General features: G+C 40.0%; 1 protein-coding gene across 1 annotated transcript in view; it reads left to right on the forward strand.

The window, feature by feature from the left end:
* Positions 1-582: 582 nt before the first annotated feature.
* Positions 583-22,822, forward strand: part of ADGB (androglobin) — a 122,616-nt gene continuing 100,376 nt past the window's right edge. Inside the window, exons 1-3 of the mRNA XM_086460412.1 lie at positions 583-719; positions 18,765-18,915; positions 21,856-21,948. Coding sequence (XP_086316538.1) covers positions 583-719; positions 18,765-18,915; positions 21,856-21,948 — 381 coding nt within the window. The remainder of the gene's footprint in view (positions 720-18,764; positions 18,916-21,855; positions 21,949-22,822) is intronic.

The raw sequence follows: 22,822 nt of genomic DNA on the forward strand, positions 1-22,822 counted from the left end.
GAGTAAGAGCCCCGGGAGGGAAGGAGGGAGGGAGCGGGAGAGGGGCTGCCCCTCGCCGGCCGGGCACGGGGTGCGAGGCGGGCGGGCCGGCAGCCACAGCGGGGTGCCCGGCCGGGAGTGCTGCGGCTGCGCCCGGGCCGCCGGATGGAAACTTCCCCCGCAGCTTCCCGGCCGCGCACCTGCCCTTCCCGGGGCCCGGGCGGCCGGCGGGGACGGGTCGGGCCGGGCCGGGCCGGGCCGGGCTGGGCTGGGCGGCCCGCTGGGGCGCGGTGCCTCGTCTGCCGCCCGCGCTGCCCTAGGGCGGCCTTGTCGCCGCGGGCACAGGCTGGAGGGAGGTGCCTGCCCGTACTCCCGTGCGTGCCGATAGCTTACGCTAAGAAAGTTTCCTTGCTCGAGTGGTTGCTTAATTAAAAGTGTTTCCACTAGACGAGGTGGGGTTTGGTTGTTGGGTTTTTTCAGTTTGTTTAACCTCGAGGCCCAGCGCGGCGGGGAAGTGGTACTTTCTTCCTCCTGTGGTGTTTCTTATGTGCCTGTGCAGCAGCGTTGTCCTGCCAAATGATATTGCGGCCTGTACCTTGGGCCATGGCTGGTCTAACAGAGTGGGTGCCTCGAGCCTTGCGGAGAGCAATAGGAACGAGAAGATTGTGGCGTGCGGGTGGGTGGCTTTGCGATGTGGCCATTCCTGTATGCGAGGGGCAACATGTTGGCCACAGCACACGGTACGAAGTGTTCAACTTATTGTCAGGGGCGAACAGAAGTTAAGTGTGCACTGAAATGTTGGTTTGGGTTAAAATGAACCTCTAAGCTGTGAATCAGGACAGTAATTCTTGGAATACAGGACCCCCACCACCCCGTTTTCAGCAGGTAGAGTAACTAAGTTAGCTGAAGTTTTCAGGGCCAAATGGTTAACAACTTGTATAGCACATCAGTTTAATTTACAGACGGGAAACGCAATTCCCAATGCCTTGAATATTTGCTTTATGTTATAAAGAATCTGAGGAAATTAAGAATAATAAAAAAAATTCTTCCCATTCATTTCTTAAACATTTCTGTGTAAGTAGCATCTCTTGAGATAGTTTTAAATTATTCACTATTTGCTACGTATTTAGTGTGAATTTGTATATTTCTGTGAAAATGTATATTTCTTCCTGTGAAGACAAACAAATAGAAATCCTTGACTTTCACTGTTGCTATTTTGATCTGTGAGTTCTATTTCTATGTTTTGAGCAGCTTTGTCATCCTAAAGTATTTAAGCCTGAATGCTTGGCACTGGCAGGATTTAGATGAAAAAGGTATCTGATGTCTGTGCTCACGGCCTTTTCTTTTTTTTTCCTTATAAAGGTTTCAGTTGTATCACTTCTCTCTTGAAATCAACCTTCAAATGCCTCTTTGTTCTTATTTCCTATCCAGTTAGCCAACCTTTGCTACAAAGTAGTTTCTTATTCAATGACCTGGATGAAGGGACAGAGTGCACCCTCAGCAAGTTTGCTGGTGACATAAAACTGGGAGGAGCAGCTGATACACCAGAGGGCTGTGCTGCCATTCAGGGAGACCTGGACAGGCTGGAGAGCTGGGCGGAGAGGAACCTAATGAGATTCAACAAGGGCAAGTGTACGATCCTGCTCCTGGGGAGGAACAACCCCATGCACCAGTACAGGTTCGGGGTTGACCTACTGGAGAGCAGCTCTGCAGAGAATGACCTGGGAGTCATGGTGTACACCAAGTTGGCCATGAGCTAGCAATGTGCCCCTGTGGCCAAGAAAGCCAATGGTATCCTGGGGTGCATCAAGAAGAGTGCGGCCAGCAGGTCAAGGGAGGTTATGCTCCCCTTCTGCCATGCCCTGGTGAGGCCACATCTGCAGTACTGTGTCCAGTTCTGTGCCCCCCAGTTCAAGAGGGACAGGGAACTGCTGGAGAGAGTCCAGTAGAGGGCTACAAAGATGATGAGGGGACTGGAGCATCTCTCCTATGAGGAAAGGCTGAGAGACCTGGGGCTGTTTAGCCTGGAGAAGAGAAGGCTGAGAGGGAGCCGTGTCAACGCTTCCAGACATCTCAAGGGCGGGTGTCAAGAGGATGGGGCCAGGCTCTTTTCAGTGGTGCCCAGTGACAGGACAAGGGGCAACAGGCACAAACTGGAGCACAGGAAGTTACACCTCAACATGGGGAAAAACTTCTTTACGTTAAGGGTGACAGAGCACTGGAACAGGCTGCCCAGGGAGGCTGTGGAGTCTCCTTCCCTGGAGGTATTCAAAACCCACCTGGATGCAGTCCTGTGTGGCCTGCTCTGGGTGAACTCACTTTAGCAGGAGGTTTGGACTAGATGATCTCCAGAGGTCCCTTCAATCCCTGCCATGCTGTGATTCTGTGATTTGTTATTTTCATACTTCTGTTTTATATTTTACACCTTGATTCCCACCATGGTAACTTTTCTGTTGTTGCAGACAGCCAGTATCTCAAATTCTTCCCTTTTCCTCACTGCATCCCTTTGCTTAGTAATTTTCTTTTTTGTTTTGCCCACAGCCATGCAGTCGCTCATATTTACTGCTTCAAGCAGTTTATCAAAACTTTTCTGATGATATCCAAGCTGTCAGGGACACTTATTTTTTAGCACTGTTAGAGAAAAAGGAGTATTTTCTTACTTTCCAGTGTGTGTGAAAATGAATGGGTTGTCATCCAAAAGATTTTGTCCAGTATTTCAGGTGTTGTCTCCTAACAGGCATTCTTACAATGTGAGAATTTTTTAGCTGTTCCATTAAATTAAGATACACCTTTTTTTTGGAGAGTCTTCTTTTATAATAAAATCATTAATTCTCTCCTATATCATACATCATAACTCGTAAAAGAATCATTCTTGTGGAATGAGTTATTTCACACAGAATCACAGAATGTTAGGAGTTGGAAGGGACCTCAAAAGATCATCTAGTCTCTGTTGTCTTCTTTAGTACGGTTACTTTAGGCTGTATTCAGTAATACCATGATGGATAAATCAGATTAGAAAATTGCTTTCTCAGTGCCAACTGAGATGAGAATGTTTAATTAGAAACTATTTGAATGGTATTAAGGTTTACTGAAGGACCTCTGCAATGAAATCCAGGAGATCTGCTCGCAGTATATTTGCAATGTCATGTTAGACCTAAAGGACAGGAGACATGATTTATCTCTTACTTTACAATTATTAACTAATTGCAGTGGGACTACTGTCTAGCATATGCCGATGTTAATTCAGTGTTAGCTACAAACCAGAGCACAGGAATATTTACTCCCTTCGCTAAAGCTATTTTACATAAAGTGTAGTAGCTTGAAGATGTCCTAACAGTGGCTTAGTGACTTATGTTAGTATAGAGCTTATATTAGGTTTTTTTCATTAAGCCTGCAACTTCTGTTTAAACTGTAACATATGTTTTGGCATTATCTGCTCTGCCATTGTGATACGGTGTCCTTGTTGTAAACAGAAGTCTCAGCAGCGAGCATCTAGATGTTTCAGTGTATGTGCTGTATGCCGTTCCATATGACATCTTACTGTCCTGAACAATATTCAGGCATATTAAAAGAGATGATCTTTTCTTCTAAAAAAAATAAAATGTTATTTGATGGAACAGCTTTTAGTATACAGAACTACCTCTGTGTGTGTTTGTATCAATTAATATTTATATTAATACATATATTAACAGAAATGCTGGTAATGTAAAAGGGGAAACCAGGAAATCAGTGACACAAAAAATCAAAAGTTACAGCAACTCTTGATACTAATTTCCTGATTAACCTGTCTCTGCTCATTTTTTATCATTCTGAAATATTACAAAAGCCTTTTGGATAGATGGATGGATGAAAAAATGTTTAGGTCCATGCATGTCTTGCCAAGTTCAGCAACTGACCTGATAAACCTTCTTGTTTAAGCTGTCAGGAAAGATTTTACTTTAGCATCTGTAGAGCTGTAGATAATGAATTTAAATCAAAGAAAGCTGGTGGCAGCTTATTCTAAATGTTTGCTTAAATAAATTTTTCCCTTGAAACAAAATTTTACAGAATACATAGCCCCATTTTCTCATGAAACAGTAGAGAATGGTGCTATGAAATACCTGAAAAGTTGAATTCAGCACTTGCTACACTTTCAATCCTACTTTTTTTTTGCTCTGTAAGTTGTAAGCACTTTCTGAGTTGATTAAAGGCTCTGTTTACCACAGTGCTTAGTCCCAGCAAGATCTTCATCCTGCTGAAAACCCACATGCATTTTAGTACTCTCTAGTCAAAGACCTGGGTGAAAATCTGGTTTTGCCGAAATCGGTGAAAATTGTGATAGCTGGGAACTGAACACAGTGGGGCTAAAAGTTTACCCTTGAGAGCACTTTTGGCATCTTGAATAGCCTTTCTTCTTGCTTGCCCTTGTTTCTCAGATGGATTGGAATTTATACCCCAAACCCAATATGAGAAAGGTATTTTGGCATTCTCAGTCCTTCTGAAAGGATTGAAACGTATTTCTTTTCTTTAGTCATGCTATATGCCAGTGGTCTTCTAGCTTTTTTGATTGTACAACCTATCGGTAACAATTTTTGAGCACACATCCCCACTATATGTGTATTTATCTGTTTATGAATTATATACACACGCTACTGAAGTTTTAGTATTTTCTTCCTTGTGCGCATGCCCCACTTCGGAGACTGCTGCTATAAGCTACAGAATTTCTATGGAGAGAACTAGGCAGTTTCAAGCTTTGAACTACGGTCTGGTAAAGTCTACAGGGAGCTTTTTATTTGGGTCAGGCTTATGGTCAGAACTACAGACGGTGATTTATGCAAAATGGAGGCTATGTTTCAGTTTTCAATTTTCGGCATTGCTTTAGAGTACTTTCCCCGTTGTCATGGGATTTGTTATGTCAGAACGGTGGGAGTGCAATTCATAGCAGACAGCTTGACATGCTATTTCTTTATCTGGAAATGGAAGGATGCTGTATAGTAAGGAATATCTTTATTACAGGAAAGACATTCTGTGTTTGCAGGTTCATGAGAAGAAGATGCAAATGCCATTAATTTACTAGAAAGTACAATTCCAGCCCCAAATGCAGAGAATGTTCAATTTTTTGATTTGAGGCTGTGGTGGTTTGACCCTGGCTAGATGCCAGGCCCCCGCCAAAGCCGCTCTATCATTCCTCCTCCTCAGCCAGACAGGGGAGAGAAAAATATAACAGGCTTGTGGGTCAAGATAAGGACAGGGAGATCACTCAGCATTTACCGTCAAGGGCAAAACAGATTCGACTTGGGGAAAAAATGTACTTTATTATCAGTCAACTCGGAGAGGAGTGATGGGAAATAAACTCAAATCTTAAAACACCTTCCTCCACCCTCCTCGCTGCTTTCCCAGGCTTAACATTAGTCCCGATTTCTCTCCCTTCTCCCCCTGAGCAGTGCAGGGGGACAGGGAATGGGGGTTGTGGTCAGTTCATCACATGTTTCTGCCGCTCCTTCCTCCTCAGGGGAGGACTCCTCACACACTTCCCCTGCTCCAGCGTGGGTCTCCTTCATGGGGTGCAGTCCTTCAGGAACTGACTGCTCCAGCATGGGCCCCCCCCCCATGGGGTCTCTGGCAGCAAACCTGCTCCAGTGTGGGCTTCTCTCTCTCCACGGGCCACAGGTCCTGCCAGGAGCCTGCTCCCGGTGCAGGCTTCCCACGGGGTCACAGCTTCCTTCAGGTATCCACCTACTCCAGCGTGGGGGCCCTCCACGGGGTGTAGGCAGTCATCTGCTCCACCGCCCGTGGGCTGCAGGGGGACAGCCTGCCTCACCATGGTCTTCACCACAGGCTGCAGGGGAATCGCTGCTCCGGCTCCTGGAGCACCTAATCCTCCCGCTTCTTTGCTGACCTTGGTGTCTGCAGAAATGCTTCACGTATTCTCATTCCTCTCTCTCGCTGCAATTACTGCTGCACAGTAACTCTTTTCCTGTCTTAAACACGTTATCCCCGAGGCACTACCACTGTCACTGATTGGCTCGGCCTTGGCCAGCGGCGGATCTGTCTTAAAGCCGGCTGGCATTGGCTTTGTCAGACATAGGGGAAACTTCTAGCAGCTTCTTAGGGAAATCACCCCTGTAACCACCCCGCTACCAAAACCTTGCCATGCAAACCCATTACAAAGGCTAAATCTGTATCATTGTCGTCAAGAAAAATCAGAAGAGTACCGAGCTGATTCTGCAGGAGTCTACTCTGGGACAAATTTATTAATATCGATGCTCTTAATATTTATAATTGTTGAGAAAAACTACTGAACACTGTGATAAAACAATGTACTGTGTAACCCTAGGACTTAGTCCTCATTTTGGTTGGTAATCCCTGTATTGGACAGATTTCTCTATGTTTCCCCAGGTAAAGATTTTCTAAAAGTAGGCAAGTGTTAGTAATGATTGTAAATGCTTTATCAAAGACAGTTAGCAAGTCTTTTTTTAGTGGATTGTGGAGATTGGAAGTAACTCTTGCATGCACACTGTAAGACTGGAGCTGTGTTCATTGGAAATATGACAGTTACTTGTTAGATATTTCCTTGACGTCTGTTTATGTCCATTCTGTTATTCAACTCGTTCAGTGCATTTGTGAGACAGAGGCTTCTAGTGTACAAATTTTGTGTAAGTCTATGAGAACTTAAGTAATATTACTATCCCTGTATCTGAGAGAGGAATGGATGTTTGCAGGCTGCCTGAGAATATGTTGCCTTTTAATTTCAGTATTCTGTGGTAATTGCAAAGCAGCTTTTCCCTGAGGATCTCTGTTTATTTTTGAAAACAACTTGCAGTTGCAGGGATAAAAATGTCAAAAATGCTGTGTCTTTTGTCTGACATTGTCTTTCTGCTAGTAAATATGACTTGGTTTTATATGTCTCTAACGATTCAAATACTGAATAGAAATTTCAGTAAAAAAAAAGGCTGATAATTTTTAGAGATAATTTGTAAAAAAAAAATAATCCTGAGAGCTGGCAATGCTTACCACAAAGAATTACAGTTTTATAATTTCAGATCTTGTGGATAACATTAATGCAGAAGCTCTCTGAGAGTAAATGTGTACCAACATCTGGGCAATATATTTTGATCACCTTAAAATTAATTTGCTTGATTTCTAGTGAGATCAGGCTTCTTTTTACCCCGTAAATGCTTACAACAGTCAGCACAGTATATCTGCACTGTGTAAAACCAGCAGGGATTGTTGGTGGATATATTGCAATGCTGGAGTGGGACCTCAGGAGCATATGGAGAGGGCAGGAAAATTCTTTTGGACTCACTAAGCCAGACTTCACATGGGTCTCTGCAGGATGCTTCGTTGGGTCTCTCTTCATTACTGCTTTCTAATTAGGTAGCAATTCCCTTCAGGAGCTAGGCAGTTGCTAGAGATGACAAGCAGAAGAGCTCAAGAGAACTGCTGTCCTTATAGCTTTTCTTAATTGCACCATTAGAGGCTACTGAGAATCTGATCTTTCCCAGGTTTCACCAGCTATAGTGGATAGGACTTGATGTCTTTGGCGGCACTGAAAGAGATTCTGGCTAGTAAGAATGGATGATGAATTAAAATACTTTTAAAATGAATTTGATGAAGCTCTATGCTATCAAGTGCAATCTTCTGAATTAAACTTGAGTCATCAGTATCTATCTGAATTAGAGTTTGGGTTATTGGGAACAAAAGTCAGGAGTTATGGTCAGTGCCAAGAGAGACAAGTGATTTAGGAATAATTGTGTCACAGGCAGAGGTCATCGATGTATAGGGGAAGGCCAGAGTGGCACTGGAGTTCTTTTTAGGGAGAGCAGTAACTAAGAGCAATATTTAGTGCTGATGGATCCTTAAGGACCTGCAGAGACAGGCTGAAGCCAGGACTGGCTGGAAGAAAGGATTTGAGTTCAGCTGTGTGCCTGATTGATTGCAATGCGTAGCAGCTTGCTGCACTGCTGTGTACAGTGGGTTGCTTCAGCAAAGCCTGGGATTACCTGATGTTTGTTATTAAGATTAAAGGCTGGAACAGTAAGAACAGGAAAATAGCGACATGGCTAATTCATACTTGAATTCCCATATGCCTAGGATAAGGATTCAGCCAAGGCTTATGATTGAGGTTTTATCCACTGCCAGCATGTTTCCTCGTGTATGTATTCTTAAGGTTTGGGCTACAGCACTGGTTTAGAGAATATAGACTTAACAGATTAATTTTTTTATGTTTTGAGTGGAGCTTGCTAGATTGAATGAAGTTTGGGAATGGCAAGAACTAACATCTGGTGGATAACAGCATGGTGGTTGCAGTTGAAGCTGCTTGTAGTGTTGTGCTGGAGCACTCCTGTTGGTCAGTGTAAGTTTTAACGGGCACTAAAAATTTACATGTGGCCATGGAACAACTCTGGTGAAGAGAAATCCGTTGATTATATAAATACAGAGCAACCACATCTAGCTCGGGATGTGCTTGAGCTAAAATGATTGGAGGCTATCAAAGTATTAGAGAAATATACTATATATGCCTTTACACTCTTCTGTAGGCTTTCAGTTGTGAGTATTGTTTGAGACAAGATGTTGGGCTATAGTTCACCTTGCTCTGACTCCGTACTCCCATTCTTATGTTTGTGGTGCAAGAGGGTAGCTCAGTGGTATATCTTTGTCTTGCAACATATGTTGAAACGTGTTATTGAGAGAAGGGATTGCTATATTATTGTAAAAGCTAGTTAGATTTGTGTGGTTTTGAGTTTGCATAAGCTTCATTCAGAGATGAGTATGGCTTGGCGGTTCTGGCTAAGTTCTGTGAGAGGCTTGAAACAGAGTTAAAATTTTGGACCAATGGCATTGAGGATAGTAGTCCAGATTTTTGCTACTTTTTGATTAGACATATCCATTTTATGCTTAATTCTGCCCCATTGATTGGAAACTGGGCTGTCTTTAAAAATACAGCTAGTTTCAAGGTTATTGTTATGAGAAACATAGTACTCGAGTTTCAAACATGCTGGTATCATGGTTAAACCCCGCAGCCCCACACAGCTGCTCACTTACTCCCCCTCAGCCAGATAGAGGAGAGAATCCAGGTAAAAGTGAGAAAACTTGTAGATTGAGGTAAAGACAGCTTAATAGATAAAACAAAATCCATGCACGTGAGCAAAGCAAAACAAGGAATTCATTCACCACTTCCCATCGGCAGGCAGGTGTTCAGCCGTCTCCAGGACAGCAGGGCTTCATCACATGTAATGGTCACGTGGGAAGAAGACAAATGCCCCCTCTTCCTTCCTCTTTTCCCCCAAGCTTTTATTGCTGAGCAAGATGCCGTATGGTAAGGAATGTCTCCTTTGGTCAGTTGGGGCTAGCTGTGTCCCCTCTGGTTCCTTCTTGTGCACCCCCCAGCCTGCTCACTGGCAGGCAATGAAAGAAGCAGAAAAGGCCTTTCATGCTATGTAAGCCCTGCTCAGCAGTAGCTGAAACATCCCTGCACTATCAACACTGTTTCCAGCACAAATCATAAACATAGCTCCATACCAGCTATTGTGAAGAAATTTAGCTCAATACTACCCAAAACCAGTACAGCTAGATACTGGCCTTTGCAAGGGAAAGAAGATGTATATGAAGGATTTTAAACCTTCATAGAATCATATAGAATCATAGAATACCAGATTGGAAGTGACCTCAAGGATCATCTGGTCCAATCTTTCTCAGCAAAAGCACGGTCTAGACAAGATGTCCCAGCACCCTGTCCAGCTGAAATCTTAAAAGTGTCCAATGTTGGAGAATCCATCACTTCCCTGGGGAGATTGTTCCACCTTCACTGCACTCATAGCCTTCTTTACAGTTGTAACTGGTAATGTATTACAAGGTATTATACCCTTATTACAAAGCCGATTTTGGATAACTTGGGAGGCTCTTCTGACTCAAGTATTTCAATTCAAATCCTTCCTAACCGTATGCATCACCAAAGCCCGTTAAGGCTTCACAGGAGTCTGGGACTGAGCTGTGGTGTATCTGGAGCTGCAGCAGTTGTTCATTTCCATTTTGTCCTTATAATCCTGAGGAACAGGTGTTTTGAGATCACAGTCTCATTTAGCAGGCTGTTAATTGCAATCACTCAAAGATGAACATAATTCTTTTGTTTTGAACGGCTGTCCAAAGTCTTTTGGAAGGCTTTATTGGCTGTTTGCATTACCAGTATGACAAGGCATTTCCTGTTCTCTCAAATAATTTAGAAGCAACATAAATCTGTAATGGCCCAGGATTCCAGGATGGTGAGCTGCAGAATTGAAGGGAGAAGTGTCTGTGTAGCTTAAAATTTAGCTGTCTGAAACACTGAGCAAATGGTACCATCATGCATATGCATACTTTCCCCAGACACAGTAATGCTAGTGGATAAATGTGTTATGGTCTTAGGTTCAATTTGGCTGAAATTCTTTGGTTCATTATTGTTCTTCAGAAGTTATTTATTGCATCAATGTGCATGTGCGAACTCTTTTATTGTACTGTTGTATTAATACCTAAATTGTAATCTACCAAAAACTAGAGACATTTCTGGTGAGTTTGCGTTGTCTTTTCTGAGCATAAAATATCTGCTTTTCATTTATTGTCTTTTATTGTCCATTTGTTTTGCATGCAACCCGTATTTCCGAGGCTAGTATTTTTGATCGTCTCAGAAATAAAGTTAAGCACATGTAGAATTTCTAGTGTTAGCATTTTCTGGCCAGAAAGATGAAGATCTTGCTTTCAGCGGCTCTGTTTCATTCATTGAAATGTTTCAGTGTGTAAACACAGTACAGCTTTAATCTAGATAGACAATTTGTTAGTACTTTTTATTTTTCTTTTTCTTCTGCCTTCAGCTTTTTATTAATTTCATGCTTTGTGGTGTGACAATGGATTCTTCCCAAGTAAATACGATATTCATATTAAAATAGCATATAAGCCGACCAGTTCATTGAATTTTGATTAACTAGATTACATTTTAATTGGGAAATTATGTATTCAAATTAGCTTTCCTAGTTAATTCTAATTAAAACAATGAACCCCCGAGAGTTCAGCCTACCCTGATCTGTAGATTTCAAACTTCGTGGACTCATGGGCATGAAAACATTAAGTAATATACCGGTGGCAATATCACACTAAATGCTATGCTCCCTTACTGCTCTTAGTTTTGGGTTTTTCTTTCTGCAGAACTCAAAGCAATGTCAGAGGATCTTGCAGGCAAATGCTCTCCTTGAGCCATTGGCTGGAGACTGTGCAGACTGTGTGATGGAAGTCTAGACTTCTGTTACAATGAATGGTGTAGTGAACACTGCAATAGAGAAAAGCAGCTTTCAGCAGAACTGCATAACAGAAAAACCGCTGTCAAAAGAAAAATAGTAATAATAATGTTTTGAAATTGGAGAGCATTCTTAAAATATCGTGTTAGAGACTCTGTTTGCCATGGATTATTCATCTACTTAAGCAGAATGGTCTTTAGCTTCTTCTGTGAGCTTGCTGTAACCACCACTGAAGAAATGGGATTTCCTGGTTTTCTTAGCAACGCATGCTACGAGCTTTGTAAATGAGTTGACCTAAATCCACAGAAGTACTGAGATGCTTTGCCATGCAGAGATTTTTAGTTCTTAGTTAATTACCCAGGTGCCATACAGAAGGCACAGAAAGATTTTACAGAATCCAACAAGGAAGAATGCCAAAAAAAGGAGCAAAGCACAAGCCATGTTCTTCGAAGATACTTGAGTCCCAAATCCTGGTGTGGAAAGAGGTCCTGCAATCTCCCCAGCATTCTTACAGCTGAATCTAAGGCCAGCTCAATCTTTCTAGCAGGAAACACTGGGAGAAACAAACTCAGAAAAGTTACTGTTTCCATAATTTCTAAGGTGCTGTAGAATTATGTGGGGAAAGTCTTTGAATCAGGTACAGTAAAGAAGGTTTTGTAAAGAGATCCTCAGCTTCCTGCCTCGGAGGACAACCAGAACAAGTGGATGCTCTGTGACTGTGCGGTTAGTGGTTTCTCACACAGAGCTCAGCGGAGTGGAATTTAGATCCTCCAGGTTCCTTTTCTTCTTTTTTTTTGTCCTCAGTTTGACAGAGGTATGTGCTGCTTGAGATAGGCTGTTCCAGAAGCTATAGATCATTATTCTCACCTGAGTTGCATCTGATGAAAAAGAGTTCTGCTGGCTAATTATGTTCTGAGCAGTCGGGTGTTTCCTTTTGCCAGTTTTAAATTTGCTGTGTTTCATGTTAGATGCATTTTCTTCTGAGAACAGATAAATAATACACTCTTATCTGTAGTACTTGGTATTTTATACATTAATGCTTTCTATTCCTCCGTGCTCTGAACTGTTGCCTGTCACTGAATTTCCAAAGTTGTTTTTACATTGCTAGGGCAACTGAACCAAACATAGAATTTCATGCAAAGCACATAAAATTGATCCTCCTGAGTGGCGTTGGACTAATTTCTTGTATTGGACATCCTGCTTCTAATGCATCCTGGTGTTTTATTTGTTTTTCTTGACTGTACTTGAACAGAGATCTTAACTGATCTATCATAATGTAGAGAGCTCCTGGTCTTGAAGCATTGACTGAGGACTATGTAACCCATAGTCATTTGCTGCTAGTTGGAAGGTCAGTGCATTGATCAAACAGAAATTAGGCCTGCAAATTGTATGTAGATGTAGATTGCACTCAAATCTGTGACTTGTTGAAAGACTATAAGATGCAGCTGGGACCCCTCGGTGCTTACGGTAGTCTGTACTCTGTTCACTTGGCCTGTCACCTCCACTAACCATAATTTTTATACAGGAAAAAGGTATAGTTGATATAAATGGATCAAAATAGCAAAAGTCTGAATTGTGTTGATGAGAACTCATCCAAACTTTTAAAGAAAGGTACTCAAATTTAGCTGGAATTTTAAAATTATCAAGACCAAAATTCAGACAATATTTATAGGGCAACAAATGGAATCAGGCTGAAAATAAGGAGAACAAACTAAAAAAAAAAAGTTTTAAAACCCACAATGTTTCTAGGCCACTACTTACCATCAATTTTTCTTTGAAATAATGTCCAGGAAACACCACTGTGTACATTTTGGGCAAGGGATTTGACATGTAGCTTTTTTTCCCCTCTTCTATAACTTCAAAAGCGAACCAAGAAGGAACATCTCATCTCCCATTAATATGCAGGCAAATAAAGATAAGAATAACAACACATATATATTTTGATTTTATTTTGTAATTGCTACTGACTGTAGCAATAATAAAGAGAAGACTGTATTGCCTTTGCTTATTGGATCGCCTGATCATGACTCATTCTGTTCATTCCTCTTCTGGAATGGCACTAGGTATGAAGAAAAAGAGCAAATCATTTTGCCACAGAGATACTGATACTTGGTCAAATGTTCTCATATCCTTTCCAGATTCTTATGAACTGGAGTGTTGCCATGGTTTCTGCTGTGGGTTTCTAAGACATTCAGATGTTATTTAAAAAAAAAAAATCAGTGATTAAAGTTTAAAAGAACTTTCTGCCATAAATAAGGTCTTCAAAGGGGCCTTTTGTCTTTGAGTTCTGAAGAGTTTAGGGGAAAAGTTAAGTAGCTTCCCCACAGGGCACATTTGGAGGAGAAGCTGAGCCATCTGTTTGTTCTCTGCCCTCTTTTTCCTGATATAAAAGTCTTTACTGGGGCCAGAAATTGTTTCTTCTGACTGCTGAAACAATCCAAGTGAGGGGACACATTTTTCTTTACTGCTTCCTGGTAAGTGGAAAGAGCCCAAAACTCTCGTCTCCTTTTGACCCAACATTGGTATCCAGTGGGGAATATGAGATGTGAGATTCCTCACTCCTACCTCTTCCTTCAGACAGCTCTTACTACTGTACGTATGGAGGAGTTCAGAGCATCCAGATAAGTCGAAGAAGGAAAGAACGATGAAAGTTTCAGCTTTGAGCCTCATTCACTGTCATGCCAGATACTAGTTACCTAAATATCATGTCCTGTTACTGAATCATTTCCATTAATTATTGGTCATGCCAAGGACTGTAGTCAGTGTGATGTCAGATATATGTTAATAGTGTGTTTTCTGGGCTTTGAATGAAATTAAGTTTTACAGTGTAATGGTTGCAGACATTTCATGGAAAGAATAGGTAGTATTTAATGAACAATAAAAGGTTGGCAGCGCTCTCCAGGGAACAAAGTGAAAATAATGAGCATCCAATAGATTTTGTCTTCTGTTGGGATATTGTTATGATCAAATGCAGTTTATTTTATCTTTCAAACATGCCATCGGTTATGTTTGTGACCATTTGAAACACCTACAGGGAGCACTAAGATGGGATGAAGTGATGCCTTTTGGCAATTATTTAGCGACAAATGCCTTGCTGTGGAGATAAACAAATTCTTAATAAAGTAAATCAAATGAAGACAAAACTAACGATCATTGTCTACAGAAAGGCTAGCATATAAATTCCTAATTACACTGTACCACATAGATGTATCGTACTGCAAATAAAATGGCTGATTTTTTAAACAGTTGCTGTTACAGGTACCAATGCTCAGTCTTTTGATTCTTCAAAATGGGCTTTTATCAAACAGATATTTTACTCCACAGCTGAAGTTAGATGCATAGATAGTAACTGTAGCTCAACTGCTGAGTAGCGATTCGTTAAATCAGTCAAAACAGTTTTCAATTTTGCATCTCAGTCATCAGGCAGAGATCCCAATACTGTGTTCTAAGTCCATGAAAAGCTCCATATTGATTGCTTAGGGTGATAATATAAAGCAGATATTAAACTTCAAAACTTAAGTAGGTTTAATAGAAATAAACAAGTGAAACCTTAATGAAAATAGAAAAAGATTGTAGCTGCAAAAAGTATCATCTTTGCAACCTGTGTCATAAGCAATGACAAGGCTCAAGAAAGAATAAAAAAGATTGGATATATCCCTATGCAAATAACTAACCAGAAACCCTGAAGAAGTCATCGATGTGGTGGAATCCCTGGGGTTTTTTTTCAAAATTTCCAAAGTACAGGCATGGAGACAGAAAAAGCTGAAGCACTTTTATCTGTCAAGGCTCCAACCAGATTTCTGCATAAAGCCTCAGAGTCATTGTGGAAACAGTACTGGCATTATTATTGAACTATTAAATAATTTTATCTGTTTCAAACACTCCCATCAAAATGACTGTGGGAAGATGTCTCATTTTCATCCTCAGATCTGCTCATCTAAGCACAAGTGAAAACCTAATTATTTTTCCTTCCTTTTTGGGGTTCGGTTTTGTTTTTTATTGTTTAGGAAAGTGACAGCATCAAAATACTAAGGAAGATTAAAAGTGCATTTAACTTCTGCAAGGGAGAGTTAGGAAAGAGAGTATTAAATCTTTGTATGGAGGAAAGAATGAAATAGAAAAAATGGTGTCTTCCTGAATTCTAAAAAATCTCCATAGTGTCACAGAATTATTATTGTCTGTTGATCCAGAGTGGCATGAGTACTGTGAAAAGAAGGTGGAGTAGCCATGCTGTTCTGAAATGAAATACCAATACTTCTGTAATTCTCTTGAGAAGTCTTCCTTCAGTGTTGTTGGGTTCCCTCTGTGAGGAATGGTCATAGATGCTTTACAGGTAGATTTATGTACTTTAAGAAGGTATTTACTCCATAGACCCCATTGACCATGTTGACAAAATCTTGCTTACAGAGTGGATGAGCAGCTAAAGTGTATACATCTACAGACTAAATGACTATGTTTAACTTGAGAGCATGCTTGCAGTACCTTGTGGGCCTGTGTCCTGACTTTCTATTAAATCTGAAGCTTCAGAAAAGCTTAGGTTGCAATCTGTCTGCACTTTTTTCCCTGTTGTTTTTGTCTGTCCTGCAGTTCCCTACTTCCCCTGTTGGCACTATATCAATTATACCAGTATTCTTGGAGAAGCTGCTTAGAGGGTCAGAGGTGAATTAGTGCCAACTTCATAGTGTTTCCCTCATTTGGCAATGTATTCTTCCTTTTCTCCTTTAGGGTTTAGCACAGGATTAAAAAGAAGCCTTCCAGTAAGTTGGTGTTTAAATACTGTTGCACAATGAAGCTATCCAGTTTGAGTATAAAATACCAACAATGTTTTGCATTGTCCTTGTGTCTGTTAGTTTGTTTCAAAGAATTCTCAATGAATTATATTATTCAACTCTTGCAATAAAGGAACTTCTTAATAGCCTTACTCAAATACAGTATTTTAATAAATTCGTCTGTCCTTTTTCACTTACTTGTTTATATTTTGAGTCCAATTAAATTGCAGTTCTTTATGAATTTTCCCAAAATCTTATTGAATCATCCTTTTTCAGAAGCAGGAACATTGGGCTTCCCCAACTTAGTTTAGACATCTCAGTCATAGATAGCGCTGTTTCCATGTCTTGCACATCATTAGTGTTGAGAGTGTTCCATTATGTCAAAGTACATTGGAAAGCAATTTTGTGTCATAGTGTGATAATAAGCTAGGCAAGTCTATCCATATCTTGTTGTTTTTTAAAAATGTGCTTTTTAATTATCTCATTATTGTCCCAAAGCAGTCAGAAATCTTATAGCAATTATTGCAATTATTATTTAATTTTCTTTGGGAATGGCTTGAAAACATTTTTATCATTATTATTATTATCATCATTATTATCATTATTGTCATTATTGAGTGAAACTTCCATGCGTCTATAAAAATATTTAGTAGAGCAAATGCAGGCTTGGAGAAAAAAAAACATACAAAAAATTGAAGTAGTCATTGAATATTCAAAATTGCTACAATATGTCATTCATATTTCATCTGAAGTAAGAAAAAGGTAATTAACTTGTCATTTTTGCTTATAAGTATATGTAAGAAGCTGCCAGGAGTTGTATTTAAATCAATGTTGAAAGGGGCAAAGTTTCAAAATATCACAAGTGTTGGAGCTGTTGGTACAGCTAGCGTTCTGGTTTTCATTGTCTGCAGTTAACGCAGATTCAGCGGATTCTTTTAAACTGGAACTGATATAGAAATTCCTAGTAATCCGAAGAAACTGATAGACACTTTAGGGTTTTCAATTGCTTGTTGAGTACTATTGAATATAGAATGAAGCATCATTTGAGTCTTCAAGAAAATGCTGGAAAAAAAAATGATACAGTTAACGAAAGATCAGACATGATAGAGAGAGGCTGGAGGTCACTTATAGGTGACTGAGATGACAAAGATGGAAAACGTATTACTCCAGACAATACAGCTTCCTTCCAGTTAGAATGGTAGAAGCTATATTTTTTATTTGCACAGCAGAAGGCACAGATGGTATTGAATTTTCACAGTTGTCTTCCAGTAAGAGTTACTGGTATTGTGGATGAATGTAGTTATTGTCTAGACAGTGAGAAATCTTTATTTTTACCCATGTCTTTGTCCTTGTTATTGCTGACAATGAAGTATTATGGAATCGCAGAAAAAAGTTGATTGAAAGGTGCCTTTGGAAGCCATCTCGTCCAACTCCCTGCTCAAAGCAGGGCCAGCTTAGATCAGGTTGCTTAGGTCCTTGTCCTTTTGAGATTAAAGTATTTCCAAGCACTGTACTTCGTTTTTTAAGATGACTGTGATTTGCCTTTTTGCAGTCATCAGAAAATTTGCCTGATTGCCATGGTCTTTTGAATATGATTGACAGGAGCCTTGGAGTGACTCCAGTGAGCTCCCTCAGTACCTTTGCTCACATCCCAGCTAGTCCTGTGGAGCTGTTGTGTGCCCAGTTGGCTTAAGTGCCTCCTAGCTGCCTTCCTCTAGTGTAGATAATGCTTCACTCCCACAGACTCTGTTAGTAGATGCATGGACTGGGAGGCCTGAGAGACAAATTTGCTAACAAAATCCAAGACACAAAAAGGCACTGAGTATCTTAGCCTTTCCTGTGTCCTTTGTCACTAGGTTCCCTGCCCTATAAAGCAGCAGACATGCACTTTCCACACTTAGTCTTCCTTTTGCTGCCAATGTACTTACAGAAGCTTTTTTCCTTGCCTTTGATGTCCTTTGATTATTTCAACTCCAGCTGAGTGTTCCCTGTTTGTAATTTCATTGCTCCACACTTGAGCGATGTCTCTGTTCCCCCAGGTGCCTTGCCGCTGCTTCCACCCTCTGGGAGACAGGGCTTAGTAGTATTTTCAGGTGTCACTTGCTACACACCATTTTCCGCTAGCCAGACTACTCATTTGTGTCTCAGCAAACTTTTTACCAGAGCTGTAAATCCCAAGAAGAGGGCAGTGAGAATGCTAGTAGAGAAGCTCTGAGAATGAAACTAACTGGAGACAGAATTGGCTGGTTTAGCAGTTCACAGGCGCCTAGAAGTGGGAGTTGTTTTTCCCAATATCTTTTATCCATGGCAAGCTCCTTTTGGTTGGTTAAAGAAAATAAGTAAGAAAAAAAAAAAAAGGAAGAGAAAAAAAAAAAAAGAGGAAAGCCTTCAGGTGGATGAGTGAGTTGAAATGGATCATGAATGGTAGGACTGGCATAGGAGAGGAAGGAGAACCATGTGGCTTAAAGTAGGGGAAAAGGAAGAGAGAGGAAACTGCTCTTGGATTCTGCTTTTGTGCTTCAGCTGTCCCATTTACTTAAGCAGAACTCCTCGTATAATCCATGTAAATATTTTGTTGGTTTATACCTAGTAACACCATCTAGCACTTCTAGGGCTTGCTTATCTTAGTGGCAAAAAGTTATTGTAGTTATTAACACTAACATTTTTATTACGATACATTAAAAAAAGGTATTTTATGAGATAGAAATCTACATACTACCCTCGCCTAATATACTGTTCATTTTTATTCATGCCTCCATTTGTTTCCCAGGGCAAGTATGTCTTCCCATGTAGGTGTTTCTAAGGAGAAGTGGAGATGTCCTATTTGGCCAGAGTGGAACGAAGCAGATATCAATGCAGAAAAATGGGATACTGGAAAAGTTGGAAAAGAGAAAGAAAAACCTGGAAAAAGTCCCATTTCAGTAAGCTGTGTGACACATATATATTATTTGCAGTTCATTTTGTGTACCTATATTTAATAGAGTATTTGTCACATTTGTTACTGATAAATATATTAATTTTCAATCATAACTTTTCAATAAGTTTAAATAGTTCTCTACTAAACTAAAATAATAATAACTAATTGTTTATCTGTTGCTTCTTAAATGAACTGTTAACCTGTGTGTGCATTAATGTGTGCACATTAATGATTTAAAAAAATGCAACTGGAAAATTTTTTCATAACATACTTAAAACAAGGGATGTAGGAACAGCTGAACTGTTGTAGTATGTCAGAGAAGTCCCTTCTCTGGGCACTGCAATTTCTGTGGGCTCAAAAGGTGAAATACACCGATCTTTATTATGGGCAAAACTGATGTTGAAGTCTTTTCTTTTGCACACCTCAGTTTCTGGACGTGTGAAACCTAGTGTGCAGAGAAAGGTTTGAGGGGCTATTGTTATTTTTCAGAAAGTGAACACCTACCAGATGCAGAAAAATTTCTCAGTCTTTCCAACTTTGAAATTACTTTCAAGTCTCATCTGTATTTTTACATATTCAAGCTGGTTATCATTACAGAATGTGTGTGCATTTTATGCAAAGTAGTAGTAAAACTATTTCTTAAAATCTTAGCATTTTTAAATGATATTTAAAATCCATTTAATACTGTGCTTAATCTTCTCTTTTACGTGCAAATTGAGCGTTGTTTGTATGTTTGTTCTGTATATATTCTTGTGTGCTGTGTGTATGTTAACATATGTGTTTGTAGATTTTGGTTGGTTTTTTTTTCCAAGCTTAAATATATTGTACCCGTATGGGGCCAAAGTACTCTTTTGAGGGAAGATACAGGTTTTATACTGAATGTTGCCATTAACTTGACAAGTAAATACTTTTCTTTGTGTCTGTCTTCTCTTCCATTGCCACATTTGGTGTCTTTGGGCTCTACCCTAAATGTTTATCTAGCACTAATCTGTTAGGTCTGCCAGACATTTATATAGTAGATAAAATTTAAAAATAGTTGTAACTGAAAAATCTTTATTTTTAGCATAAGAGGCATTCCAAGGTGTTTACGGGACCATTCAGTTCTTCAGCCACAAGCTACATGAAACATTGCTCTTTTTACATGTTTAAAGGAGTTGTTAAATATGTCAGTCACAGCAGATGAATTTACAGGTCTAAAGACTTCTGTAATGTGGCCTCTTTTGATCCAAGCAGCTAGCCAGAATTCGACACCGTATAGGGTGTTTCAGTTAGAAACAGAATTAGTGATGGCATCCAGTGCCTTTGAGTGCACTTAGAAAATGTATACAGTCCTATTTTCTTGTGTGGGGAAAGGAATCAATCAGAAGTGAGCTCTTTCCTTGGAACACTAAAGCTCATTTACCAAGCACCCATACACAATAGTCTCTCTTAGAGCAGTGCAGAGTGCTGCTGAGATTGTGCATTCGACCTTGCTCTTTCTCTTGTGCCTGTTTCTTGCCTGTCCTTCCTGTAGAGTGTGTGATGAGGCTCCTGTCCTTAGAGCATGGACTCCTGAGACCTGGCAGTTGTCTCTTACAGCCACCTTAAATAAAAGATAAATCAAACCTGATTTTGTCAGCCAAGTTTAGCTGAATCTGCGATATCCTTCTTCAAAGTATTTTTGCACTTGTACGCTAAGGAAAGGTGTATCTTTCCCTTTTTTTTAGTGTTTCTTTGCATAGTGTTATGTCATTCTTACCTGCCTCCTTTTTCTGGTTTATCTAGTGTTTATGTGCTAAACTTTCCTGTTACACCATGTAGTCACGGTTGGATGTCTCTGAAAGCAGAATATAAGCTCTGTTAATACAATTCTGTATGGTCCAGTCTACAAGGCTTCCTTTAAGCTTTCAGAAAAATACGTATTCCTAAAAGGTTCTTTTTTCTCCCCCAACTCATCTTTTTTCCTTCAAGTACTTGAAGTAGTTTGTAGCAGATTGATATGTTGAAGGAACTTATGCAATAAGAAAAAAGTGTGGGGAAAATACTATTTTGGAGTGTCTGGTTTGTGTTTGTTTTTTAAGCTTTTGTAATGTATTTTCTTTTGCCTTCCATGAAAGTATCAACTAGTATTACCCAAAGTATCATAGTTTTTCCTTCCCAGAAACTTTCTCTTGTTTTGTCTATAGAAGATAAATTGAGTACATCACAAAACACACAGAAATGTATAATATGCCTAAAAGCTATTTAAAATTCCAGGCACAAATAAAAGGCAATAATGATGTAACCGGTTAGTTTCTCAGTCAGAGAAACTGCACGAGCAGTATGAGAGGCATCTCCTCATCCTACACTGTGCTATTAAGTAAACAAATATCATACATCCAGACACCTTCTGTTCACACAGAGGATAATTGTCACTTTGGAAATGAAAGTTTGAAAATTATATGAGACTCTCTCTTTAGTGGGCTAATTCATGATGCTGTGTAATTATGGGTCTTTGTGGTTTCTATAGCAGTTTTAAATGTGTGGAACCTGCTTTGTTTGTGTCTAAATACCACTTTAGATATTTCCTTTTAGTCTTCAATTTAAAAAGCTTTAGAAATAAGTGAGTTAGAAAAAGTACTTAGAAACAACTTGGTAGAAGAGTGCCTGACTTAAAAGCCTAAACAGTTTTTGGGGAGTTTTTTTTGAAAGGTGGAAAAGAAAGTAAACATTTCAGATAGACCTATTTAGACAGTGCAGACCACATAGACTTCTCAGAACAATATAAGCACCTTTTGTCCTGAATCCTTATTTTGGACTTCTCAGTCTTTTAGTTGAGTTAAAGATACTATTAGTTCTTTTTTATGCCATTTTTTCCCTTAAGTGAATTATCATGTGGACAATATATCATTTTACATCTTGTGGAAGATACAATACTGTAATTAATAAAAAATGTTCCATTTTTGTTCATGCATATTTTATGTAGCATGTCTTTGAGGATCCTGAAGGGAGAATAGAGTTGCCAGCATCTTTAAAAGTGCATTCATGGAAACGTCCACGTGAGTTTTTAACAAATAAGGTAAGAAATTAGCAAGGTCATAATGAAAAAATGCTACTTGCTTAGCTATGTCACAAGTAGAGGAAAATTAGTAGAGGGAAGTAGTTCAACAGATAAAACCCACTTGACCATGCTTAGTCATCCTGTCCAGGAGACAGTTGTGCACCAAGGAGTCAGTGATCCATGTAACCCCTAACCTGTGCTGCAGGCACAGCTTGGTCTTGCGGCCTGTATGGTGCTGGACGTGATCCCTGGTCCCTGGATAAACTCGGGCAGCTCATTGCAAGGGAGGAGCCTGCAGACAGCTCCCCCTTGTTATGGGCAATTGCACCATCTGTGTCTCCTTGCCTTTATCTGACTGCAGCAGCGAGTTCTTATGTGAACATCCATTCTGTTTTACAGTAGAAATGATGAACAGAGTTGTTTTCTTGTAAGAAAATCCTCTAATAGCTCAAATCCTGTCATAGCTCAATAATACAAAAATGGGGTAACCCTTTCTATGGATGGGATCTACACAGAATGCTGTGTGTGGATCAGAGGCCTGTTTGATGCTGCACAACTTGGGTTTCCCCATGTCTAAAAGGACATAAGGTTATCTATACTAATGCCTTTGTTTATAGTTAGCTCTAGTAATAGCATTTTAAATGTTACTCTGTGGAGTCTTTCTTACCACTGACCGGCATCTCCTGGTGCAAAATGACATGGCAGTGTATCCTTCCAAGTCTGCTCTGCTTTTTGACTCTGCATTCATTTAGAGGAAACCTGGACAGAGAGAAGCCTTCCTGGTTTTCTTTGTGTTCTTCTTTTCTCACTTAAAAATCAATGCCATGGCAAAACAAGACTTGTTTGTTCCACTAAGGCTTCCCTTGAGCAGGTACCTGAAGTAAATAGCTAT

Source organism: Leptosomus discolor, chromosome 2 (genome assembly GCF_034619465.1).
Source record: "Leptosomus discolor isolate bLepDis1 chromosome 2, bLepDis1.hap2, whole genome shotgun sequence".
Classification (NCBI taxonomy): domain Eukaryota; kingdom Metazoa; phylum Chordata; class Aves; order Leptosomiformes; family Leptosomidae; genus Leptosomus; species Leptosomus discolor.